At 42.9% G+C, this 23,369-nt stretch overlaps 1 protein-coding gene across 1 annotated transcript in view; it reads left to right on the forward strand.

Moving 5' to 3' along the window:
• LOC144098953 (glutamate receptor ionotropic, kainate 2-like) overlaps positions 1 to 23,369 on the forward strand; it is a 112,348-nt gene that overhangs the window by 11,648 nt on the left and 77,331 nt on the right. The window contains exon 2 of the mRNA XM_077631941.1: positions 18,734 to 18,883. Within this exon, the coding sequence (XP_077488067.1) occupies positions 18,734 to 18,883 (150 nt within the window). The remainder of the gene's footprint in view (positions 1 to 18,733; positions 18,884 to 23,369) is intronic.

Genomic DNA, 23,369 nt, shown 5'->3' on the forward strand with positions numbered 1-23,369 from the left:
AGTGGCGTCAGTGCGAACAACGCTATGTGTACTGACTCGGTGCATAACGTCGGCTTTAAGATAGGAATTAAATTAGCGCGGCAACAAAATGAAAGTTTTCTTGACGATTGCTGGAACCCACAAAATGTATGAAATGCAGTTTAATCACAGTATATCTTGCAATTCTCTTGTGTGAGCGTATCGGCAGTAGCCGCTCCAATACTTTAGGCTTTCTTCTTCTGTAGCTGCAGAAGAGAAGGCTACGTGACATAAAAAAAAGCTCCTAACTTCTTCTATTGTTTCAGTGTTTCAAACAATCCTAGGAGCTGGATGGTATAATCAACTAGTCATAGCCGGCGCAGTTACCTCCCTTTGTCTGCAGATGGAATACGCCCAAAATTGCAAGGGAGGAGGAGGAGGGGGGCAAGGAGGAGGAGGAGGAAAGGCAGGGAGGTTAACCAGAAGAATAACCGGCTTGCTAGCCTGCAAGGGGGTGAGGGGAGAAGAAGGTGAAGGAGAAAAGAGAGTTGCAGGAAATTGACGTCACTATGCAAAAAAAAATTGCAAATGGTAGAAACTAAGAAACTGACCTCGTTCCGCTCGCGATTATGTTTAAGAATTTAATCTGCCGATAACATCCAGCCACAAAGACACTAGCCCTTCCATTGAACGTCCACAGTCGATAAGAGAACTCTGAACAGTAACGAATATAGGTTGAAAGTAAGGGCAACCTTTACGATACACCTCATGTTGACGAGACTGAAGGTTGTGTTAGACCGGAAGGTTAAATTATGTGTTTCAATTTAAGCCATTTCACTGTGCCAGCCCGCAAAACTGCGCTGTACAGGAAAAACTACAGTTGTTCGACAATGGTGGTCTCAAGACTTCGAGAACCGGCAAAAGTCTTTCAGACCAGCATGTATTTATATCCGCTGGTCTTTATATGCCTTTGCGAATTTAAATGCTCTTTGCAATCCTTCTTTCGCTCTCTTTCTGTTCCTTATTTCCTCAAATAATTTTTGTCGGATTTTGTGCGAATGCTAATATTTATTGTTTAGAGAGGCCCAACGCCATTTAATGTTGAATGTGCAGTTAGACATAACACTTATTAACAAAATGATTTATTCTTTTTTTTTATCAATCAGTCGTGCATGCAAGATCGGGCCATTTGACTGGCGATGAATTTGCACCATCAGGTTGAGACCTTATAAAGAAATAAATACTATGTGCGTGCTGATCGAAATTTTCGAAGATCAAATCAAATACCCCTTATTCAATGCACTGAACTTATAGAACAGTAGAGGCTCGAATTTTTTCGAAACAAATTCAATAAGCTGTCAAGTTCTCGAATAGTTTTCGAATGATAGGTGAAAAGTTCGAATTAGGTATGTCGTTGTTTCCTTCATCGGTTGATGCAGAAACAAGGTCCACTCCGACGCCGCACAATATGCTGCCGCGATGGGAGGGCTTACTTAGATCTATGACCTGGCCAATTCGTGCGGTGTAGCTCAGTATGCTCATGCACAGCCTTCTATAGAGTGAGCAACGCTGCAGTGGTCGGGCAAATTTATCAAACCGTGCCTTGCTGCGCTACCTCGGAGACCATGGCTCATACGCAGCTCTTACCATTCTCAACTACTGAAATGTAGCGCTGGTTTATCCCTTCTCGTCACCTCTAGGAATTGTTAGTTTTCCTATACGCATGACGTCACAGTCATTGATTTAACAAACAAATGCACTATTGAGTAGCCCCTGGAGAAAATCAGAGATACGTACTTTAAAAGCTATAGCTATAACTCCGTTATCTCAAGAGCCGTACCTCAACGCCGAGGCCACTTTTCGCATGGTTATTCGTCTGATATGAATATTTCCAAAAGTCGCGAATATTCGTAAAATTAATCCGTTCGCTTTTTTTTCGGATGTATCACTTTTACATTTGTACTCGATTAGACTTGTAGACATAGTATTGGTGCTCAATTCAGTGTTGCAAAAGTACTATTCGAACATCCGTATACAAAAACCAAAAACCGGCGCACGAAATTCATAGCATACATCGAAATCAGAGCACCCTGAGCTTTGCCACACTGGGAAAGATTCCTTTACTAACAAAAAAAAAACAAATTGCAAGAAAAATATGGCCAAAGAGCTCATTTACAAGCACTAATAGAAAGATAAAAACTGAAAATTGTAAAATTTACTTCGAATAATACTGTCATGAGCAGCAGCTGTCACGCGAAGCCCAAATCAAAAGATCGAGAGGTTACTGACATGAGCAGCACTCTACATCATTCGGAAATAAACGGAAAGGATAACACCATCATTAGTTATGTTTTGGCGCAATCCATGGGTCTCTCCTCTAGCCAAACAGAAAGGAACCGTGTGCGCCGTTCTCTTAATCGATTAATGAATTAAATAAATTTTGTAATAAAAAATATTTTCAGAATAGCTCAGGAAATGCTTGGCGCTTATTACTTAGTTCGGCCTCTTTCTGCGTCGGGTTTGCGAAACCCCCAGTCGAGCAAAGTCATTCACCCGATTGGCCTCGCCTAATTGCTCTCCACGCCGCCACTGGAGATGACAGAAATGTCAGAAGCACAGCTCGGCGGTAGATGAGATTGGCGATTTTGCCTCTTGTCGGCTCTTGGTTTTTACTGCTTGCCGGGCTTATGGTTTACGGAATGAAAAATGTATAGTCACTCTGCGTTTCTGAGTGCGCTAAGTCTTTGATTCCTAGGCTATAATTAAAGTGCGAGCAATGCCCTGTTGAACCTTCCGGAAACAGAACTTACCTTTCAACAACAAAAAGAGATAGCGAGGCAATATTTTCAAGTTGGCGTGACTTCCGCTGTTAATGATGTCCTATAAAAGTTTGCAAGGTCTCCGTGTAAACACCTCCTTAAGAAAAGATTCGAAGAAAACACCATTCCAATTCCTTGCAAAATGGCGCTCTCTTTTTTTATTCCCCATGGTCATTCAGTCTGAAATTGACATTAAGCATTGGCAGAAAACGTTTCTTCCTAATGACTTTTGCGAAGAGAACAATTGCAACCACGTGCTCTCGAACTTTAAGGCTCTGCAGTTTCATCATTTTAGGTATGTCGAGAAAAGTCCCACCATGATTTAGAACTCTGAGAAGAAGCTGCTTAAGAAAGAGCTAGAAAGGAAAGAGCTAGAAAGGAAAGCAACAAAAACAAAAATGGTTCACTGCTCTAGAGCTTCCTCAATTTGTAGAGTACAACGGGACTATTCGCTTTTATCATGCCGTTTTTTTTAAAAATCTATATGACTTGTGAAGAGCCCATAAAAGGCATCAGGCCAGTGGCTTCGGATTTACGTGAGCATCCAAGGCTACTTCCCCTTTTTTCAGACAGAGTAAAACAAATTCATTCTTCAAGAAATTTCAAGGACATGAACCAAATAGGTTATGAAACCTGGCAGAGACGCTAAGGAAACACACACTTATGCATCAACTAAGAAATTAGTCGTCTTGTATTATACTTCGGGGTGACATTGCAGGTTTCACATAAACCTTTGGATAGCTCCGCGGTTTTAGACGCTGGTACCTATATTGCAGCAAAAGAAGAGAGAAATTTCTGGAGCGCGGATTTCATGCCTTGGAAACAGGAAAACATCGCACATCTGTAAAAAGCGCAGGTCAAAATAGAATCCTTGAGCGAAAAGTATGGCGACGATATTGTGTATCGATATGTGTGTGTCGAAAACATTCACTCTTTATGAACAAGCACAAGGCTCGCTCTGTTGAATACGCACTCTGGTGCTCAACAAGAGTTCTTAACTTTTTTTAAAGTTCATGCAGAAAAAAAGAACGATTACAAGCTGAGTCATCAAGATCCCGAAAGCTTTTACGTAAGGCATTCTCAAGATGCTCATCTCTCTAAATCAAGGGAAAGCAATGGGTCATTTCAAAACACGTTATTTTTTTACCAGTTCAAGCTAAAACTTGCTAGGATTAATTGTGAATCTTAGACATAACATAAATTAACGTGTTGTGCTTTCTGGCATTGAGGTTTCCGCCGGGTTTGTCATCACTACGTGCACACACACACACAAAAAAAAGCTTTTTAAATTTGTGGGAGCGAAGTGTGTTACCTACCAACACCGTTTAGGAAACCTTACAAAATGTTTTCTGCTAATTACCAGTCAAGGCAAACAAAAACTACATCAAATTACTGGCAGTTATGAGAAGATCGGCTGCTCGAAAAAGAAGACTCGAAACAGAGGCACGCTTTAAAAATGAATGTTCGGTATACTGGTTTTAAAATAAAGCATCAGAAAGCTCAGACGGAACAAAATTTTTTTATAGGCTGACAGTTTTAATACTTGTTCGCAATTCCGGTCTCGCTTAGGGTTGCTTAGAAGAAGAACTAGTTCTCCGATTTGTTGCCAGTTGTCTGTTCGATCAAACACCTCGTGGAAATGATCATCATCATAATTATGATAATAAATCATAGAACCCTTTAAGGACCCTTTACAAGGTATTACATAAGTGTGGGAGGGCGACGTACAAACAAGAATACATGAACAAAGCCAAAGAGTTTGAAATGACTACCCTTTTTCTAAAAACAAAGCAGTACAAGTGCATAGACACCATAGAGACACTATAAAAACACGACACTGGCTTTTCAGTGTCCTCCTCTCATATTTGGGCTGCTCTTTAAGCAAAACACGGAGCAAACTAGCCTAGCTCTTCTCTATAATCGGCTCTTCCTCTGGTACAGATTGCCAAGTTGTAAGTCAAGCACATTCTCAATTAGCGACATTGTTCGCGTACGTACAAAATGCCTTAGTCACTTCGACTGCCGAGAATAAATCGCCCGCACCCTCTTGTTCACTCACGCTTGCGTTTTCCCATACAAGAGTACCGTACGCTGAATGACCAAAGAAAGCAAGTTCGTTCGTTTAACGCTTTCTTCAAATTCTTCGCAGCAGAATGAGCTTTTGCGTGAGCTTCAGCACTCGACGCCTTGTCAGAACAAAAGATCAGAGCAAATTCCCCGCTTTACTTTCCCTCTTTACTTTCCTTCTTTACTTTCCATGTCGCCGTTCCCAGACGCTGCGTTAGGGCACGGCGCTAGCACCGCGAGGTCAACAACCCAGCACTGTCGCGGCGGAGAAAGAGACGGCGGAAACAGAAGCGCCCGACATTATGCAGACGAGGCGGCGTGCCTTTACCGCTGTCTCCCTGGTGACACCTCGCTCCAGCGGCTATTACCGCGTATCACGGCTCCTTCCGCATTCCGGACTCATTTGGACGACGCGTCTAGAGACGCGAAACTGAAAGCTCGCCCGCGCTGGAGCGAACAAAATGGGGGGCCCCATTCTTGTGCATTTATTGTCCGGTTTCATGGCACTAATGTAAGCACATTTGAGCTGCTCTCGGGAGCTCGTTGTACGGGTCATTAAAGCCGCGCAGTGCATGCCCGATCTGTATTGCTTTTGTCGCGTACGAATGAAAAAAAAAGATAAAATCCTAGAATCGGAAAGTCTAAAAAAAGCCAAGGAAAAAATAACCCATATAGAGAAAATTAATTAATGCAGTAAATGGTACACGCTCTTAGCGTGCGCCATTGAAATAAACGAGTGAGTATACCCCACAACCTCTCCAGTTTGGGCTTCAAGCTTTATTAAGTTCGTGTTAAGAGTGATAGATAAATTAGCAGTTGCATAGTATTTCAATCTTGTCGCCCTTAGGCGTACTGGCGATGTTAAATTGTGGACACTAAATACGTTGCTCCGAAAACTAGCTTCATTTTTAGGTTCTGCAAAGCTCATCACTGATATGACTTGTCTCGCCACTTTTGTAGAGCTTAATTTTGAGCTAGGCTCTCCTTGAACAGGACTGTTAAAACCAAGAGTTAAAGACAGCAAGCGGAATGGCAAGCTTGACATATTGAGTGCAGAGGCACTGACTGCCTATCAGCCAACGGCTTAGAGAACGTTACTAATAATTTATTAAAAGAGATAGCTGGCTGGAGCAGATGGCTTTAAAAAAATTATTTTCGAGAAATTTAATTCGGAACTTAAACAACGTTGGAGCACTTCTGGCGCGAAAAAGAATAATGAGATGGGAATGGAAAATATGATTTTTTTCTTGCCCTCGTACGAGCTATCAGTTTCGGTGGATTTTGGTGTATTTGAAAGGGAACGTCACAGCAACGGCAAAACAAAACGAAGAAGCGTGATTGGACTCTGCAGTCACATATGTGTCTCGGTTCTGTAGTATATTAATAAGCACCAGCTTTCTTTTGTAGAGATAGAAAGAATAGAGAGCCTCATTTACCAGCCTTGGCCTTAGTGAAGAAAGGAGCCCTCCAGGGAAGCATATGCCGGGACGCCGGAAGAGAAATGAAGAGCTATTCTATAGGAGCACACGCGTAGTGTGCAGGAAAAGGGATTACCATAAGCGAGGCTCCGACGACACTGGAACAATGAGACACGAAGCGCTCGTGTCGCGCTCCTGTCGCAAAAAAAAAAAGAAAACGGCGACGAGATTTCCAGTTCGTTCCCATTACTGTAGAACAGGGGATGTCCGTATAGAACAGCCGCTCACTCGCGCGCATTGTATAGCCGCTTCTCGGCACTGGTTGTTGGCCAGGTACGACTGTACACCAAGAGCGCGTCTTGCCTGGTTGTCGGGATCAACGATATATCTGCTTTTTAACTCACTTATTGACCCTATTAGTGGCCAGACTAATACGAACGCCGTTCTAAGTCAGGTGAGAGCAAATGTTTGATGGGACTTAAGGGACTCGTTGTCTTGTATTAAATACGAGGTGGGCAAGTCTACAATTTCATTCAAAATTTGTATCAGTATATGCTATAACGTATTAAAACAACCATTATATAATGCGCATCATTAGTGAAACCGAAAAGCGAACACAGCAAAACTGCGAATAATAATAATAATAATAATAATAATAATAATAATAATAATAATAATAATAATAATAATAATAATAATAATAATAATAATAATAATAATAATAATAATAATAATAATAATAATAATAATAATAATAATAATAAAAAGGTTTTTGGGGAAAGGAAACGGCGCAGTATCTTTCTCATATATCGTTGGACACCTGAACCGCGCCGTAAGGGAAGGGATAAAGAGGAGTGAAAGAAGAAAGGAAGAAAGAGGTACCGTAGTGGAGGGCTGCGGAATAATTTCGACCACCTGGGGATCTTTAACGTGCACTGACATCGCACAGCACACGGGCGCCTTAGCGTTTTGCCTCCATCAAAAACGCAGCCGCCGCGGCCGGGTTCGAAACCGGGAACTCCGGAACAGTAGCCGAGCAATCTAACCACTGAACCACCGCATCGTTCAGGCGTCTCGTCTACCCCACGCCACTGGTCACCTGCCATGCTGTTCGTCGTTTCAAAGCTGCGAAGCATATCGTGGATCGTAATTCGCGTGCAATAGAGTAAATAGCGAGGAAAATTTACTCTGCTGCGATCGCTTCCGCTTTCAAGCACCAGTAATGCGTTATATCGCAAGTGACCTGGCACTGCGTAAAGTGGGCTGCGCCTCAAATTTTCGTTACAAAAGATAACTGTGCCTGACAGGGTCCGGCTAGCCCGTAGTATGATAGAACTCAAGAACGAAGCGGCAGTTGCCGATCGAAAGATCCCTCCAGCCAATGAAGTAAACTAATTTTCATGGTGGAATGGTTAACCCGGTTAGGTCACAGTTAGTCCTTTTTCATCTGCCACCCTCTGCGATTTCTCGTTAGCAGCTGAAAGGGGATGAACCATGACGTCGTGAGAATCGGTCTACGCTATTGGCTGGAGGGCATCTTTTGATGGGCATTAGCCCCTTCGTTCTTGAGTTGTTTCGAACTATAGCTCTTGGTGTCTTCGTGATATCACAGCGCAGCTTTTTGCGATTTCCTCCCTCCGGTCGTCCGTCAGCTGTGGCAATTTCTTTTCGTGCGCACCGCACTGGTACTTAAGACCCTACACGCACATATATGCATTTATGCTCTCACTGTTTAACACGCCCACGTACTCTCATCGAAAATTTTTATAGAGGAGGACCACTGTTATCTGATCCCCCTCTCCCCACAGATGCACTCAAGCTCGAGCAGCAACAGTTGCACACTCATCTATTTACCCCTGAATATTCAATTCCATAGGAATGAAATTGTTTTTTGTGCGTGTGTTTGAGGGAGTAGGGAGGGGGGGGGGGAATTCCGCATCGCAGTAAAGCATTATAGAGAGGTTGAACTGAAAGGGAGGATGCAACAAAGGACTCAGACGGTGTTCCCTAGCTTGATGGAATTTCTGAACCCAACTACACTCTATAAAGAAAGGAGTAAAAAGGAACTAAACTCTCCTCTAGCGCAGTCCGTTTCATAAAAGAGAGTGCGCTGTAGGACAGCTGACTCCTTTTTCACTCCCATAAAGGCATATTCGTGTTTGCAGTGCAGAAATAGGAAACACCGGAGTACTTTTCTCCGAAAACGAGGCTCGCCGATGTTATTTTTCCTACGCACATTCTTAAGTTCTCTTTCTGAAAAAATAACACATTAAACGTATAATATCACCTGATAAGAATCATTTAAAGTGTATCCTTGAAGTTTAATGGGCGGAATGAGGGCACGCCGCGCCTTAAGCACGGGTGCATATCTGATCTCTCCTTGCGTCCATTATACCGCAGAGAGCATCGAGAAACCGGATCTAGAGAGCGAAACTAGAATGTCGCCGTTCGGATGAGCATTCGAACTTTTCCGGTCCCTTCCTCATTAAACTAGGTACTACGCTCCGAGATGGGAACAGCGACGTCCACTTTTCTAGGGCACAACGCAGACGTCGCAGCGCGCCGGTGCTCGCAGAATTTCAGTGTCTGCGTAAATTCGCCCGCGTCGCCGGAATTCGAGAGATTCGCCGGGATTCGAAGGCGACACACGTTCCTTGTCGTACGCGTTACTCGATAATTCGCAAACTGGTCGGTTTGGCTCATTCGCGATTCTCAATATCGCGCATATCATGTGCGTTTGTGTTCGGTAGATGCATACGCCTCGCGTAGTAAAATAATCTGGGGTTACATATAGTTATAATCGGTTAACGCACGTTTGGCAGCAACTCTGAAATTAGGAAGAGATGTTTAGCAAAACATTTCAAAATAAATATATTATACACTTGCATCGTCACCAAACGGTTGAAGCTTGTAGGCTAAACAAAATGCTTAAAATTTAGTTGTTGAAAGTAAAGTCAGCTATGACATGAAAACGGATAGGGATAACATTAAGACACGGAAAGGCAGAAGTGTGAGTAAGGAAAGAAACGCAATTACGTGATATATTTGCGGAAGTAATGTGGAGGTCATGCGGTTATTGTAGTAGAGTGGGCTCCTAAAAATGAAAACGTAAGGCCTTAGACATCAGGGTGTAGGGTAGGAAGATGAGGTCCGGAACTTTGATTCGGTCGTGTGGGTCAATGCGAGAGTCATTTATCCTGCACCGAGTGTTGTCTGGCTAAAAAGGGGGATTTCGGTTGTTTAGAGTGTCTACAAATACGGGTTTGCGGAGCGCTGTTCCATTATTTACTGAATAAATATTATTGCCTAGCAAAATAGCTTGTTTTCTGTACGTTGTGCGAAAAAATAGTGAAAAGAAATGGTTGACGAACGTTTGCGAAGCTAGCTCAGTTATCCATTACCCACTGCTATAGAGCGCATTCTATCTTAGAGAAGTTTACTTGTGCGGTGCGAAAACACCTGCTAAGGTTCCGAACGGCGTTTTAACTGAACTCTGAAAAAAATTGCAAATTTCATGTAACTGGGCGCAATTGCCAAGACGATAATATTGATGAGTAGGTATTTTTAGAAGAACTAGTGCGTATTTTACGGAAATAATTATATCTTTGCAACACGATAGAGTACGCTAGGCAAAACGGCAATTGACGTATGCAGAGATTTTCAAGAGTTGTTGTTTCTGGAAGAAATTTCTGGTTTAGCATATGTATAGGAGCTACACCATATTACCGGGAGTCAGTGGAAGGCATGGTAAATGTGGGGGTCATTTAAGCTCCGCCTTTAAAGGTATGACGTGATAGTGTTGAAGTGTCCCGTCAGCGATTTCTCTTGCCTCCCTTGGTTCCTCGGTCCATGGGACCAGCATTGATTATAACTGCTCTGGTTACTTATGCCATGTATGCCTTTTTTTACTTAACATGCTTTGGACTGAGTGCGATGACTTGTGGACTTTTTTCAAACATTTCTACGCGCACCTAAATCAATTCATCTAGTAATTTATGACGTACTACGCATTTTCATTTATGTGCAAAACGTAGATTTGTTCAAACATTTCGTTGATATTATTCTCTTTGTTGTATTACACATGTAGATATTTACAATGTTATGCATGTTTGCAAAGCTGAAACTCCTGTCTTGGCCTGTGCTGACAGTATGAATAAACAAACAAACAAACAAGTAGGCAAACAAATTAATAACAATGTATAGTTTAGCATCGATTCATGCATATGCGTTAATGGGATCTCAAACGAAGCCTCCCGCTGGAACACCCGCAGCTGGTTCGACCACGCTCCGTAGAACGCATCGGTATTCGCCATCTTCTCTCTTCGGTCCTCTCTTCTCAGTGTGATTGTGCACACTGAGAAAGTTCTCAGCCTCCAGAATGCATATGCAACTGCCACTTAGAATGGTTGCAGTCATGGCACGAAAAGCATCGTTTCTTAAGGACTAGCCACAGTTCTTAAGAAGCGGTAATAAAAATGTGAAAGAACTGTTTGTTTGCAGTCAATTACCTCTAAACTTCTCCAGTTCGCGACACCGTGTGCGGAAACCGTGCAACTGAGATACGCGAATGCGCCAACAAAAGTGATTTTCAGCTGGAATGAAGGCCCCGCCGCGGTGGCTCAGTGGTTAGGGCGCTCGACTACTGATCCGGAGTTCCCGGGTTCGAACCCGACCGCGGCGGCTGCGTTTTTATGGAGGCAAAACGCTAAGGCGCCCGTGTGCTGTGCGATGTCAGTGCACCTTAAAGATCCCCAGGTGGTCGAAATTATTCCGGAGCCCTCCACTACGGCACCTCTTCTTCCTTTCTTCTTTCACTCCCTCCTTTATCCCTTCCCTTACGGCGCGGTTCAGGTGTCCAATGATATATGAGACAGATACTGCGTCATTTCCTTTCCCCCAAAACCAATTATTATTATTATTATTATGATTATTAGCTGGAATGGAGTCAGGTTTAAGACTGACCAAGAAGTCTCGGCTGATGACTTCTAAGTCTTGTTCCTTGAACAAGCACTGAAAACTACTGTTTATTTTTCGCTTCAATTTGTAAATAAAAGATTCGTTTTTTTATTTATTAAACGAGAAATGTCAGGGCAGCACCAGAAACTTGGAAACTAGTCTTCACATCGCTTTCTTTGCTCGCTCTTTTAAAGCGTGTATTGCACCCGCGGTGTACAGCGAAACTGAAAATAAAAAAAAAAGATATAGCCGACCGTTAGGATGCTGCAGTACCCTTGAGGTTCTGTAAAGCCGCGTGTAACAACTTATGACACCAGTTTTTCTCTACTTGCTTCTACATTGGAGTGCGAAAGCAGTAATGAGAGCCGCCCACGTGGAGTCTTGCTAATCACACGCCTTGCTGCTTCAGGTGACACAGAACGAGAGACACGGTAGACGAAAAAAAAAGCAAGTAGAGAACTTATAAACGAAGCAAAGTTAGCGTACATTGGAGGGAGGGCACTACACCGTAAGAAAAGGAAACATAAAGGAATCAGTCCTAGAATAAGGAACAAGAAAGTAGCTCCTCAGCCTTCACAAGGCCCGCCGCGCTGCTGGTGAAAGGCGCCCGGGGAAGAGTCGGTCGAAGTGATCTGGCAAATTACAGACTTAGCGTCTCTCCCTTATTCAAAAGCTTGTTGCCTAGCGACTTAGCTTCGCGCTGAAAAAAGGAACTAAACACAAACCTTCAAAAGGGGAGGATTTCACGGCCCGTTTCTTTCTACCCGGGGATTACGGAGGAGCATGTTTGTTCCGCAGTACTCCGGTCGGTCGGCCGTTGCTGTACATACACGAGACCCACAGACGCACACATCCCGCGGCAGTCTTTCGTTGCAAGCCCGGGGCGCTAGCACGCGGGAGCCAGAACCAACGAAATCTCCTGCCGGAAGAAAACGCCGAGTCGAGATGAGAAAAGGAGTGAGTGGGGAGGGAGAGGAGGGCGAAAGAGGGGGAGTAGGGAGAAAAAGCCATTGACTCTGCACCGGCGCGGCTCAGTCGATCTATACGAGCGGAACTTTTCGCCGTGGCGGTGGCGCCGTTCGGAACGCGGGCGAGTGCTAGCGCTGAAGGGCCGTTCCGTCGTCGCTGCTAGCGGGGCTGTGCGGCGGGAAAGCGCTATAGCGACGACTACGATGTCGACGAAGACTGGAGGCGCGTCGGCCTTCTCCGAGTCCATTTTGTTCCGCGGCGGAGGAGCCGGGACGGCAAATTGCGCCCAGGAGACTTCGGCGGCAAGCCGGGAGCGGAGCCTGAGGGTGAAACAAAAGGCTGAGAAAAAAAACTAAAAAAAACAGAATGGCGCTATACGGCGGAAAATCAGGTTCGCCTCTGAGGTATTCTCTTCTTGGTTCGGGTTTTCGGTATTGTGTTGGTCTCGGGCAGCACGTTATTCAACATAAAAAAAGAGAAAAAAAAACGAGAAGTCATCAGGGAGTCAGGGAAGAGTAGCGATGAAGTAAAGCCGGAAGGTGAGAGTATAAGGCAGTCCCATCGATTCCCTGTTTTTCCCTCTACGTGTGGCGTAGTTTAAGTAAAAGCTTCGGACCTGGACGAAATTGCGCTGGAATGTCTTTGCTTCAGTGTCAATACTTGTTTCCTCGTATCTGGCCTTCAATGCGACATTGGGCCGTTGCGGGCTGAGCCGTGCTTGTCTTTTTCTTTGCATGTTATCCACTGATTCTGTGTGCAGTCGGTGTTACTATAATCATCGCTTTTTTCTCGGATAAAGAAAAAAAATGAAAGCGGGTCTGAGTCAATACATAGTCATTCGACTGACAAATTAACTGCACTATTTCTTTTTAGCTACTTACCTGATGTTACGGTAATATTCATTCGATTCTACTTTGCCTAATTGTGAAAATATTTGAAACTGAACACGTGCTTTTGCGTTAGAGTTCCTGTTGGAAACGAAAAGCCTTTTTTCTAGACGCACGTGTTTTTTTTTTACTCCGTACCTGCATTCCAATTTTCAGTACGTTGCACTCTTACTTCATTTAGCCGCACAGTCGCCGTTTCGGCGCAAACTCTGGGGAACTGGCTTCTGTCTGCGCAGTTCTCGGTGCGATAAGTTGCCATTCCCTCGAAAGCAGGGGCGAGAGCAGTAAACTCTCGGCGTTCGGAGCTCATTTTTTGCTTCTTTCTTGACCCGTATTTCATTTCGCACTGCGCCAACGATCGCCTACGACGTTAGTTCCTTCCTAAATACACCTGCAAATCGTTTCAAAGTGGCGCCAGATTTATTGCTGCCGCCGTTCAACGTCCCCCGCGTTCAGCGGAAGCCAGTAATTGAAGTTTATTAATGGTCCTGGGTGCTCTCACAGATAAACGTTTCAGCTTTTGTGTATTTCGTTTTTTTTTTTTGCTAGGACAGATAGAGCGTTCCTCGATTGCTTAGACTTTGTAGCTACCGCTGTCGGTTGTTTTCTCTTTGCTACCTGGCTTTGGGCCCCGGCCAGTTAGTGTTGATTTATTTTTCTTAAGAAGGAGTTATTTCATTGATTTCTCTTAGTACGGAAAGCGAAAAAGAAACAGCGTGGTTGGACAGGTACTCTGCGGTAGACTGTCTGGTTCTGTTAGAATCATTCATGTAGTTTTTGAAGCGTAATGTTGTTCGCAGTGGGAAATTATTGGAGTGGCTGAAACTCCTCTTCGTTCTTGATACATCTAACTAAAATGATGATGGTATACACTGGCTGACTTGCTGCTTTGTACACTTATGCGGAAACTTTTGGCTGGGAAAATGCGGTTAGGAACCTGGAGTTGGTGAAGTCCCGGAATTTTGTTGCTTGCGTTTACAGTAATAAATTGCTCCGACAGAACACCTAGAGGAGACTACAAAGCCGAAAGAGGTCGAGGACCTCAAAACAAGATCAGGAAACTTGAAATGGGATTTTTCTGTAACGGTCAGGGCGGTCAAAAAAGACTTACTTTTCCGCGAACGACTTCTTTAAAAGGCTGTTTACGATAGAAGCTTAGTGCGCCTGCTGTAAAACTTACGAATAGTTTCTTACGTACTTTTGGTTTGAGGGTGGTTGGAGCTACAATAAAACAGACAGTTGAGCTTGTTGGTACATCATTTCAGGCTGTAGAGCCCAATACGGACGAAAAGCGAAGACAAGACCACACGGGCGAGTGCTTAATAACAACTGAAGGACATGAAAAAAAGACATGTTGGAGAATCGCACGTGTTCTTGGTTGCACATTGTGTGCATATTATCATGTTTTTTTAAAAAAAAACAGTTGTTAGTAACCGCTCGTCCGTGTGCTTTTCTCTTTGTCTTTTGTCCATATTTCGCTGTACAGCCTGCAATGGAGGGAGCTAATGCACTGACCAATAACATAGTACGAAAGACGTACCAAAAAGTTCTGGTTAAAGGCATATTGAGCACGAAAACGTTTATGAAACCAATTTTTTAATATAAGATTTCACTATAACAATCAATATATTCGCGGATCACCCGACGGCAGTCTTGCATTTTTTTTTCTATTACGTTTTTGCTATCGTCAAACGCGTTCCCCATTGGTTTTCTATGGCAGTCTTAACTGTTACGTGCGTTGGACAAAAACGCTTTAAAAGAGAGATATTGCTGCATATCAGAAGAATGGACCATTGCCTTCAAAATTTCCATAACAGTATGTTAAAATTTTTCGACTTTCAAAATGTTTGTTCGAGAATGTTGTACACGAGCCGAGGTCCTGTGCCTAATTCATCTCGCCAGACCGGTAAAGATGACTAAGCAAGTCCCTCCTGAAATTGCGATCATCGGCTCGCAGCTACTAGCAGAAAGCATTATCAACACGGTAGATTCACAAAGAGGTTTGTAGCTTGTAAAGAACAAATTCAACTTACTGTAGGTAACGAAATTATCGAGCTCAAGAGACTGCTAAGCTCGGAGGTTTGCTAAAGGAGCCATAGTGATTGCACCGATACGGAGTATGACTGAGCTACACCCAAAAACAAAAATAAGTAATAAATGAGTGAAACGTCAAGCGAGAATGACTTTTTCCGAGCTACTCTTGTTAATACTCATCAACATAACCTTATTTGTCAATCAATTATTCAATCAATCAATCAAATATTATTTAATAATTAATTATGTATTAAATCAATCAGACGCTTATTGTTTGTTTGAATTGCAATTCATGTATGGAAATATTAACAAGTGGACCCAAAGTGGAACTGTGGGGGACGTCCTATAGAACTTAAATATGAGAATGCGCCATTCGTTTTGAGAATAAAGGCGAAATACGTTTCAGCGTTCAAGCTCATTATTCTACGAAGTGAAGAAGGCGACCGACATAACGAAGAAAGTAACAGAGCAATTGGTTTCATCAAACGAGCAATAAACTCAATACCATATTATAGGCAAAAAAAAAAGAAACTACATATCAACATATCAGTTGGCGTTTGGGGATTGTTGTTGTTTGGAATCGCGATTAAAATTCTCCCAGTGTTTTATTCGTATAAAACGAGTAGGTGTTACGTCCATTATATAGCCTTTAAAAAACATTAGTATTAAAATTTCTCTTGCAAATCTACAAGAAAACCTTTCAGTATTATGGACATAACAATGAGAAAAATGGTATATTCTCACACACTGGGACCAGTACAATACACATATCTATGTTACATTTCGCTTACTTCGTTGAATAAGTTGACCACACGACATTTTTATATATCTGGACGATCTAAGAAGTGTGTTAGTTATTCCTGCGGCCAAAGTATATTCCCATGTAGAAATTGTTAGATTTTAGTGCTGTTTCTTGTTATATATTAGTTATATATTACGAACTGTTGCTTTATTTTCATATGAAAAAGTGGTTACACCTGTTTCTTGCTTTCTGCAGTGCATTTTGATGTCGTGATGTATTTGAAGACCCTGCTGTTTCCTTGAATTTTGCCGTATTACCACGTCCGCCAGGCTTTATAAGGCACTTGTCAAGCTGTTTCTTCAGCTTTTAGCTCCAGTCCCTTTTTCGTAAAAAAAAATGAAACTGGAGCATAACTAATTTACCCTTGACGACACTACAACTGCTAGTAATGTCTGGTTTAGAGGTGGGAATTCGCTTGTCGGCTAGACTAGAGTGTTTGGTCTACTTATTTTTTTTTTCCTTTCCGCCAAATAAGTGGTGACGAACCTGTTGTTGGGCTGGGACCGCGAAAAAAAAACATCAAGCCAGGGCTGAAACTTTCTCAGAGTAGAAAATTTCATCTCATGTTCAAAAGTTATTCGGAACAGCTGCGGAGGCAACGGCAAATCAGTCCGCCAGATTTTTGGTCGACATTTTTTTTTTGTCGAAAGCTCCCAGCTCGTCACCATAGGACTGGACTCATTAGAGAACGCTAGGAAAGAAGGCAAGCTAGCTGAAGCTCTCTGACATTTTTACCCCTAGTAAGCGTAAAACGAAAGCATAATGAACGGCGAAGCAGTCTAAGTTTGGGATTTCGCTTTCCAACTCTTAATCGTCTGTGTGCGTTGTTGTCCTCTGCAAACGACTAGGCGACCGCGTTTGACTCACAGAGGGTAACCAGGTCATTTAGCTACGAATTAATTCTCTCCTCTCCGAGAGATTTACTAAACTTTCCGCATGCCATAGAACTCTGCCGAAGGCAATAACATGGGACATAACAGTCGTGGAGCTCGTGCGTTAAGCCTTGTTTTCGTTGAACAAAGCTTTGTTCAAATATCTGACTCTGTTGCTTGTGCCAAGTACTGATTTTGCTTTCATTCAAAGCTGCAGCGAAGCAGTCTTCGACTGAAAATTTGGGGACGATTCTAAGCGCGTTTGTCGTGCTTCTTTTGTTCCGTCAGAGTAAACTATACCTAACTTTGGGAATGTTAAATCTAGTCTCACGGGAGCGGCGCAGTGAGTTTAGAGTTAGACTCGGGGGTTTGGTAAGAACAATAAATATACCAGGTGTTTCAGGGCAGCCTTTAGGTAATTCTAAAGAGTAGTTTTTTTTTTCAGGTAAAAATATGGCTTTTTCAGCATAGCATTACCAGTGTTGGAGAACACCAGAAAACCAGTGAATCGTTTCAAGTTGTAAGCTGGGTAAGTTTTTTTATAATTAACTTTTTAACTATTAAAGCTGGGCGCCTAGTTGCAATTAGAATATTCAGCCGGCCGTTAGTGATAGCTATGTCAGTGTTTTGAATTTAGGAAACGCGGTTATCCTAGGCGTAGTGGCTCGACAAAATTTTGGCTTTTTTGAGAAGTTACGTGCACTTTGCCTGCATGCTTTACGAGAGCGCTTGTATTTTGGTACGCTGCAGCCAAGATTTTTCGAGCCACAGCGCCGAGGATAATCGCGTTTTCTAAATTCTAAAAACTGATATGGGTATTACTAACGACGGGCTACAAATCTCTAATCGCAACGAGACGCCTAACTACAATATTTAAAAAGTTAACTATAAGAAATTAGTCAACCAGCTTACTACTTAAAACGATTTTCCGGTTTTCTGGTGTCCGCCGACACTGTTAGTATGCCGTAAAAGCCATAATTTTATCCGAAAACGCCTATTTTAAAAATTACTGAGTCTTTCCTAAAACACCTGGTACAGAGTCTTATATGAGTGCCGGAAACAATTTCATATAGTTCAGTACATGTATTGGACGCTCAGCAAACATATGCGAAATATCTATTCAATTTTTTTTTTTAGTGGGGACATATATTTGTTATTCTTTTTTTCTTTCCGCGTGTTAAAAGTGTGCCGCTCGCTAACATTATCTTTCAACCCTCGAAGTAAGCCAACAGCCACTCAAACCAAAGGAGGCATAACTGAATGCTTCTATTTTTTATTTGACGTGTTAACCAATGGAAAATTGCTAGTGTAGCCGTTTTATGACTGAAGGGTAAGTCATAAGAAAAGCAGAAGAAAGACAACCACATGCCGCCGTTAGGATTCGAACCAACGACCTCCGAATTTCACTTAGGGAGCTCTACCAACCGAGCTACGGCGGCGATTCCAGCGGATGCAATATTTTTAGTGGTTATTTTTCACGAGTCTGTATTTTGTGTGCATTGTTCTAAAAAAAAGTATTGATTAATATTCTTCATATGCTCCATTCTTGTAATGTTTCGTGAGGGAAAGGTGTTCCCCAAAAACAAGTAGAAAAACGGTAAAGAGCACAAGAAATTGAATGAAATAAACGGTATTGTACAATTTAAAATGCCGACGAAATAGAAAAGCATGTAAGAGCACGCTTGGTGTTGAACACACATTAGTCATTAGGACATTACGCATTAGTTAGCAGTGTATCACGGAATTAACTCACTCATAGCAAACATAATTACCAGCAGATTTAAGTTTATTGAGGTTTTCAACAGAGGTCTCGATAACAATTTCTCTAAACGTACAAAGTAATAATCTTGGAGTTTATTAATAAAACGGTTCAGTGAGACTTCGCAAAACAAAACTTACTACTCCCCAAAACGCCGTTCCCCCTTATTTTCTTTTCCACATTACTCCACAGGAGGTCTGTTCGAGACCAAAGACGATGCCATCCTTTTCCAAGCGGCCGTGGATGTGGTCAACCAGGACTCGACCATAAACATGGAGCCGGACCTGCTGCCGCTGGTCGAGCTGCTGCCTGAGGATGACAGCTACGAAGCGGTCAGGGACAGTGAGTACGCGCCATATATATGCTCCTCGGAAAGTGGTCGGGGACAGTGAGTACGCGCCATATATATGCTCCTCGGAGTATGGTCAGGGGGAGTGAGTACGCGCCATATATACGCTCCTCGGAAAGTGGTCAGGAACAGTGAGTACGTGCCATATATACGTTCCTCGGAAAGAGATCAGGGACAGTGAGTACGCGCCATATATATGCTCCTCAGAAAGTGGTCAGGGACAGTGAGTACGCGCCATATATATGCTCCTCGGAAAGTGGTCAGGGACAGTGAGTACGCGCCATATATATGCTCCTCGGAGTATGGTCAGGGACAGTGAGTACGCGCCATATATACGCTCCTCGGAAAGTGGTCAGGAACAGTGAGTACGCGCCATATATATGCTCCTCGGTGTATGGTCAGGGACAGTGAGTACGCGCCATATATACGCTCCTCGGAAAGTGGTCAGGGACAGTGAGTACGCGCCATATATATGCTCCTCGGAAAGTCTTAGTCTACAAACATGAAAGAAATGTTTGTTTCCAAGAATACACACGTATCGTTGCAGGTTCTGAACTGTCCTCTGAGCAGTAAGTAGTCGTGTTTCAGGATACATTATAAACCTAATATAGTTATTTATAGTAAGTAATGGTAAAATGTAATTAAGGTTTGCAGCCATCTCAAGCGTACCCTAATTTAGAAGGGCTTGGTTGTAGGCCAGTTGTTAGGAAATCGTGAGGAGCAAAACCGCAAAACAAGACGGGACTGAGGCAGGCGACAACACAGGGCGGTACTGACAACTGAACATTTATTGAAAAAACAGCACAGCTTATATCGATCAGTCGCGCGTGTAATCTGGCAAACAATCATATAAGCTCTGCTGTTTTTTTTTCAATAAATGTCCAGTGGTCAGTACCGCCCTGTGTTGTCGCCAGCCTCAGCCCCGTCTTGTTTTGCGGTATTCCTCCTCACGGTGCCCTAATTGTGCGACAACTGTTTCAATGTGGGGATTTCTTCTTTAACGGGAAATTGTAGATGCGAGCTTCTCATCGCACATTTACTGATAGTTTGTGTATTTACTAATTAAGTTAAATTTATGCGAGGCCAAAATCATAGAGTGCTGTTTATTACGTTACTTCTGAAATAGTTACACGTGCAATGAAGATGCTGAATCAAATATGCTTTTATTTAAAAAGGCGTAGATGAGAACCTACAGACAATGATGTTCCAATTGGAAGATTTTTACTATTTCAGGGAATTTTTAGTCTAAAATTGGGCTTTGAGTGACAGAGTACTACAGGAAAGAAGTGCGAAGGATTGTTCCAAAGATACGAACGGCATGGTAGATCACTGCGTGCGCGACCTCAACTAACATGTGTGGAAAGAAGATTTGATTTCTCAAATTATGGTCCTGCAACTTTTTTTATCTTTTTAAGAGGCTTAAACAGAGGTTGATTTATGGCTACGGCGTGGGCTACTCCTTATCGCAACGCGGAGGAAATCACGCTTCAACTGACGCAATAATGCACAACAAAACACAGCTAGATGATTCAAAACACTACGCGCTACGCATAACATAGAGAAAACTATGCATATACAAAAAATGCTAACAGCCAGCAAATAATAAGCATTAATTAAAGGGTTAATAATGGTTGAATAATTAATAAACACGAGACAATAAGCATGGATATAATGACAAAACAATGAGATCACATTCACAGACACCTGATGGTATTACGCAAAATCTGCTCAGACAGAAAAAAGGTTCGTACTGCGCGAATGAGACACGACACGAGAACAGGAACAAAAACGACAACACAGGCGCAGACTTCCAACTCTTTATTTGAGACCGAAATGCAAACGCTTTATAAGGCATGAACCTAGGCCCACAACCATCGCTGTCATTCACAAAGGACCTGACTAAAATCTGGACAGCATTAATCAAATTTTACTTTGCAGAAGGACCGATAAACCGCACAGCACTCAGCCAGCATGTCCCCAAACACTTCATGTCAAGGAAATGATTAAAATCAACTAAGGAACCTAACAAGCAACCTGAGTAAAGAGGGTGAAAAATACGCGAATTGACAACGCAGGTGAGCCAACAGACAACAAGTGTAAAAAAACTATGCAAACACGATAAAATCATGGTATGACATGAAAAAACTGGCATGAGCGCATGGAAACAACAAAGAACACGTTTAAAGGTGAAGATTAAAAGCAGGTAAAAGAGTGGGATGAGGTATGGAAAAACAAGTATGACATGAAAGCCAACAAAGAACAAGTGTAAAGGTGAGGATTAAACCACATAAAACTAGATTTCTGTCTTTGAGGTACGTACATGTTAAACAAATTAGGCATAAGTGAAACACTTATAGGTGGCCTTCTAAAACGTGATTTCACTCGGTGAAAGCGAAATAGACGAAGTGCTGACACATTTTTCACCATTTTTTTTACAATGTGATAGGCTTTAACCACCTCCCAAATAAACAGTTGGAAGTCTGCGCCTGTGTTGTCGTTTTTGTTCCTGTTCTCGTGTCGTGTCTCATTCGCACAGTACGAACTCCCCTTTTTTCTCTGCAATGAACCAACTAGCCCGCAAGATCGTTCTACTGCTCAGACAACCATTGCAATCATGAGCTATATGCAAGCGAAGGGAAGCAAACACTGTAGAAACTGGGCAGGCAGCCAGGGAACACGAATAAAGGCTTTCGGATATTGAATATAATATATAGGAAATAAAGTAAAGGCTTGAAATTTCCAAACACGCCGCTGACCTCAAGGAAAGGTTTCAGCGTCGTGATTATTCGTTTCTATAGCGCACGCGGCGCACGTGGGCCGATTAGCTCTTCAATTGTGACAGGCCTTCAATCAAGGGCGGTCAAGACCCTCTTCAATCGGGCTCTAAAATCCACCTTCTTTTTGTTATGCTTCCGCAAGCAATCGAAGGGGCGCTCCTTTGAAAGGTTTCTTCTCAAAGACTCGACCCAAGAAAACCGCAAGTAAAAAGGTTAGGCACAAAAAATGCCCACTTTTTTTTCCGCCCGCTCTCCAGTAAAGCGTTCGTGTTTGCTTCTGAAAAGCAGCACATCAATTTCTTAGATTGGTAGTATCAACACAGAGTGTTTACGAAAGAAATCTTACGCAGGCTAGGGCTGACTGAAATTTTAATTTAATTACGTCTGTTTTGAGATCGAGACCTGCTGCCTCATTAAGAACTTTGCTTTCATTGATAAAGACGGTCCCGTTAAAGCGCCAAAGTGATCAACGTTTTTTTTTCTTCCAACATGTCTCTATCGCCGAGACATGAGCGACATGATTTAAGAGCCCAGTGGCTCTAAATGTAGCGTATTTTTCACACAATACTCTATACCCTTGTGCATGAAAGTAAATGAAATTTTCTGCAAGCGATCTGTATTGCTAGAAGACGATGAATGTTTCACAAACGCTCAGTTATAACGCAACCTTTACAGAGTAAGGTGAAAAAAGAAATAAAAAAGCTTTGGAAAGCAACCGTGGAGCCACACATACAATGCTCCACACGAAACGTTATTTCTGACATGGTATAGTTGGGCGAAAACACACACACACACACGCACACGCACACGCGCACGCGTACGCACGCGTACGCACACACACACACACACACACACACACACACACACACACACACACACACACACACACACACACACACACACACACACACACACACACACACACACACACACACACACACACACACACACACACACACACACACACACACACACACACACACACACACACACACACACACACACACACACACACACACACACACACACACACACACACACACACACACACACACACACACACACACACACACACACACACACACACACACACACACACACACACACACACACACACACACACACACACACACACACACACACACACACACACACACACACACACACACACACACACACACACACACACACACACACACACACACACACACACACACACACACACACACACACACACACACACACACACACACACACACACACACACACACACACACACACACACACACACACACACACACACACACACACACACACACACACACACACACACACACACACACACACACACACACACACACACACACACACACACACACACACACACACACACACACACACACACACACACACACACACACACACACACACACACACACACACACACACACACACACACACACACACACACACACACACACACACACACACACACACACACACACACACACACACACACACTGGACAGGGTACTGGACAAGCGCAGGACAACGGTACAGGACGTGTTTTTTCGCGCAACTTTAACATGTCAGAAGTTATTCACTAGCTCGACAACATGTTCTACTTAAACGTTGTTTCGTTTCGGTTTCTGTGAAATACTTAACAGCCACAGACTCTAAGAGCTAGTCAAAGAAATATGGTC

The sequence above is a fragment of the Amblyomma americanum genome, chromosome 7 (assembly GCF_052857255.1).
Source record: "Amblyomma americanum isolate KBUSLIRL-KWMA chromosome 7, ASM5285725v1, whole genome shotgun sequence".
In the NCBI taxonomy this organism is placed as follows: Eukaryota; Metazoa; Arthropoda; class Arachnida; order Ixodida; family Ixodidae; genus Amblyomma; species Amblyomma americanum.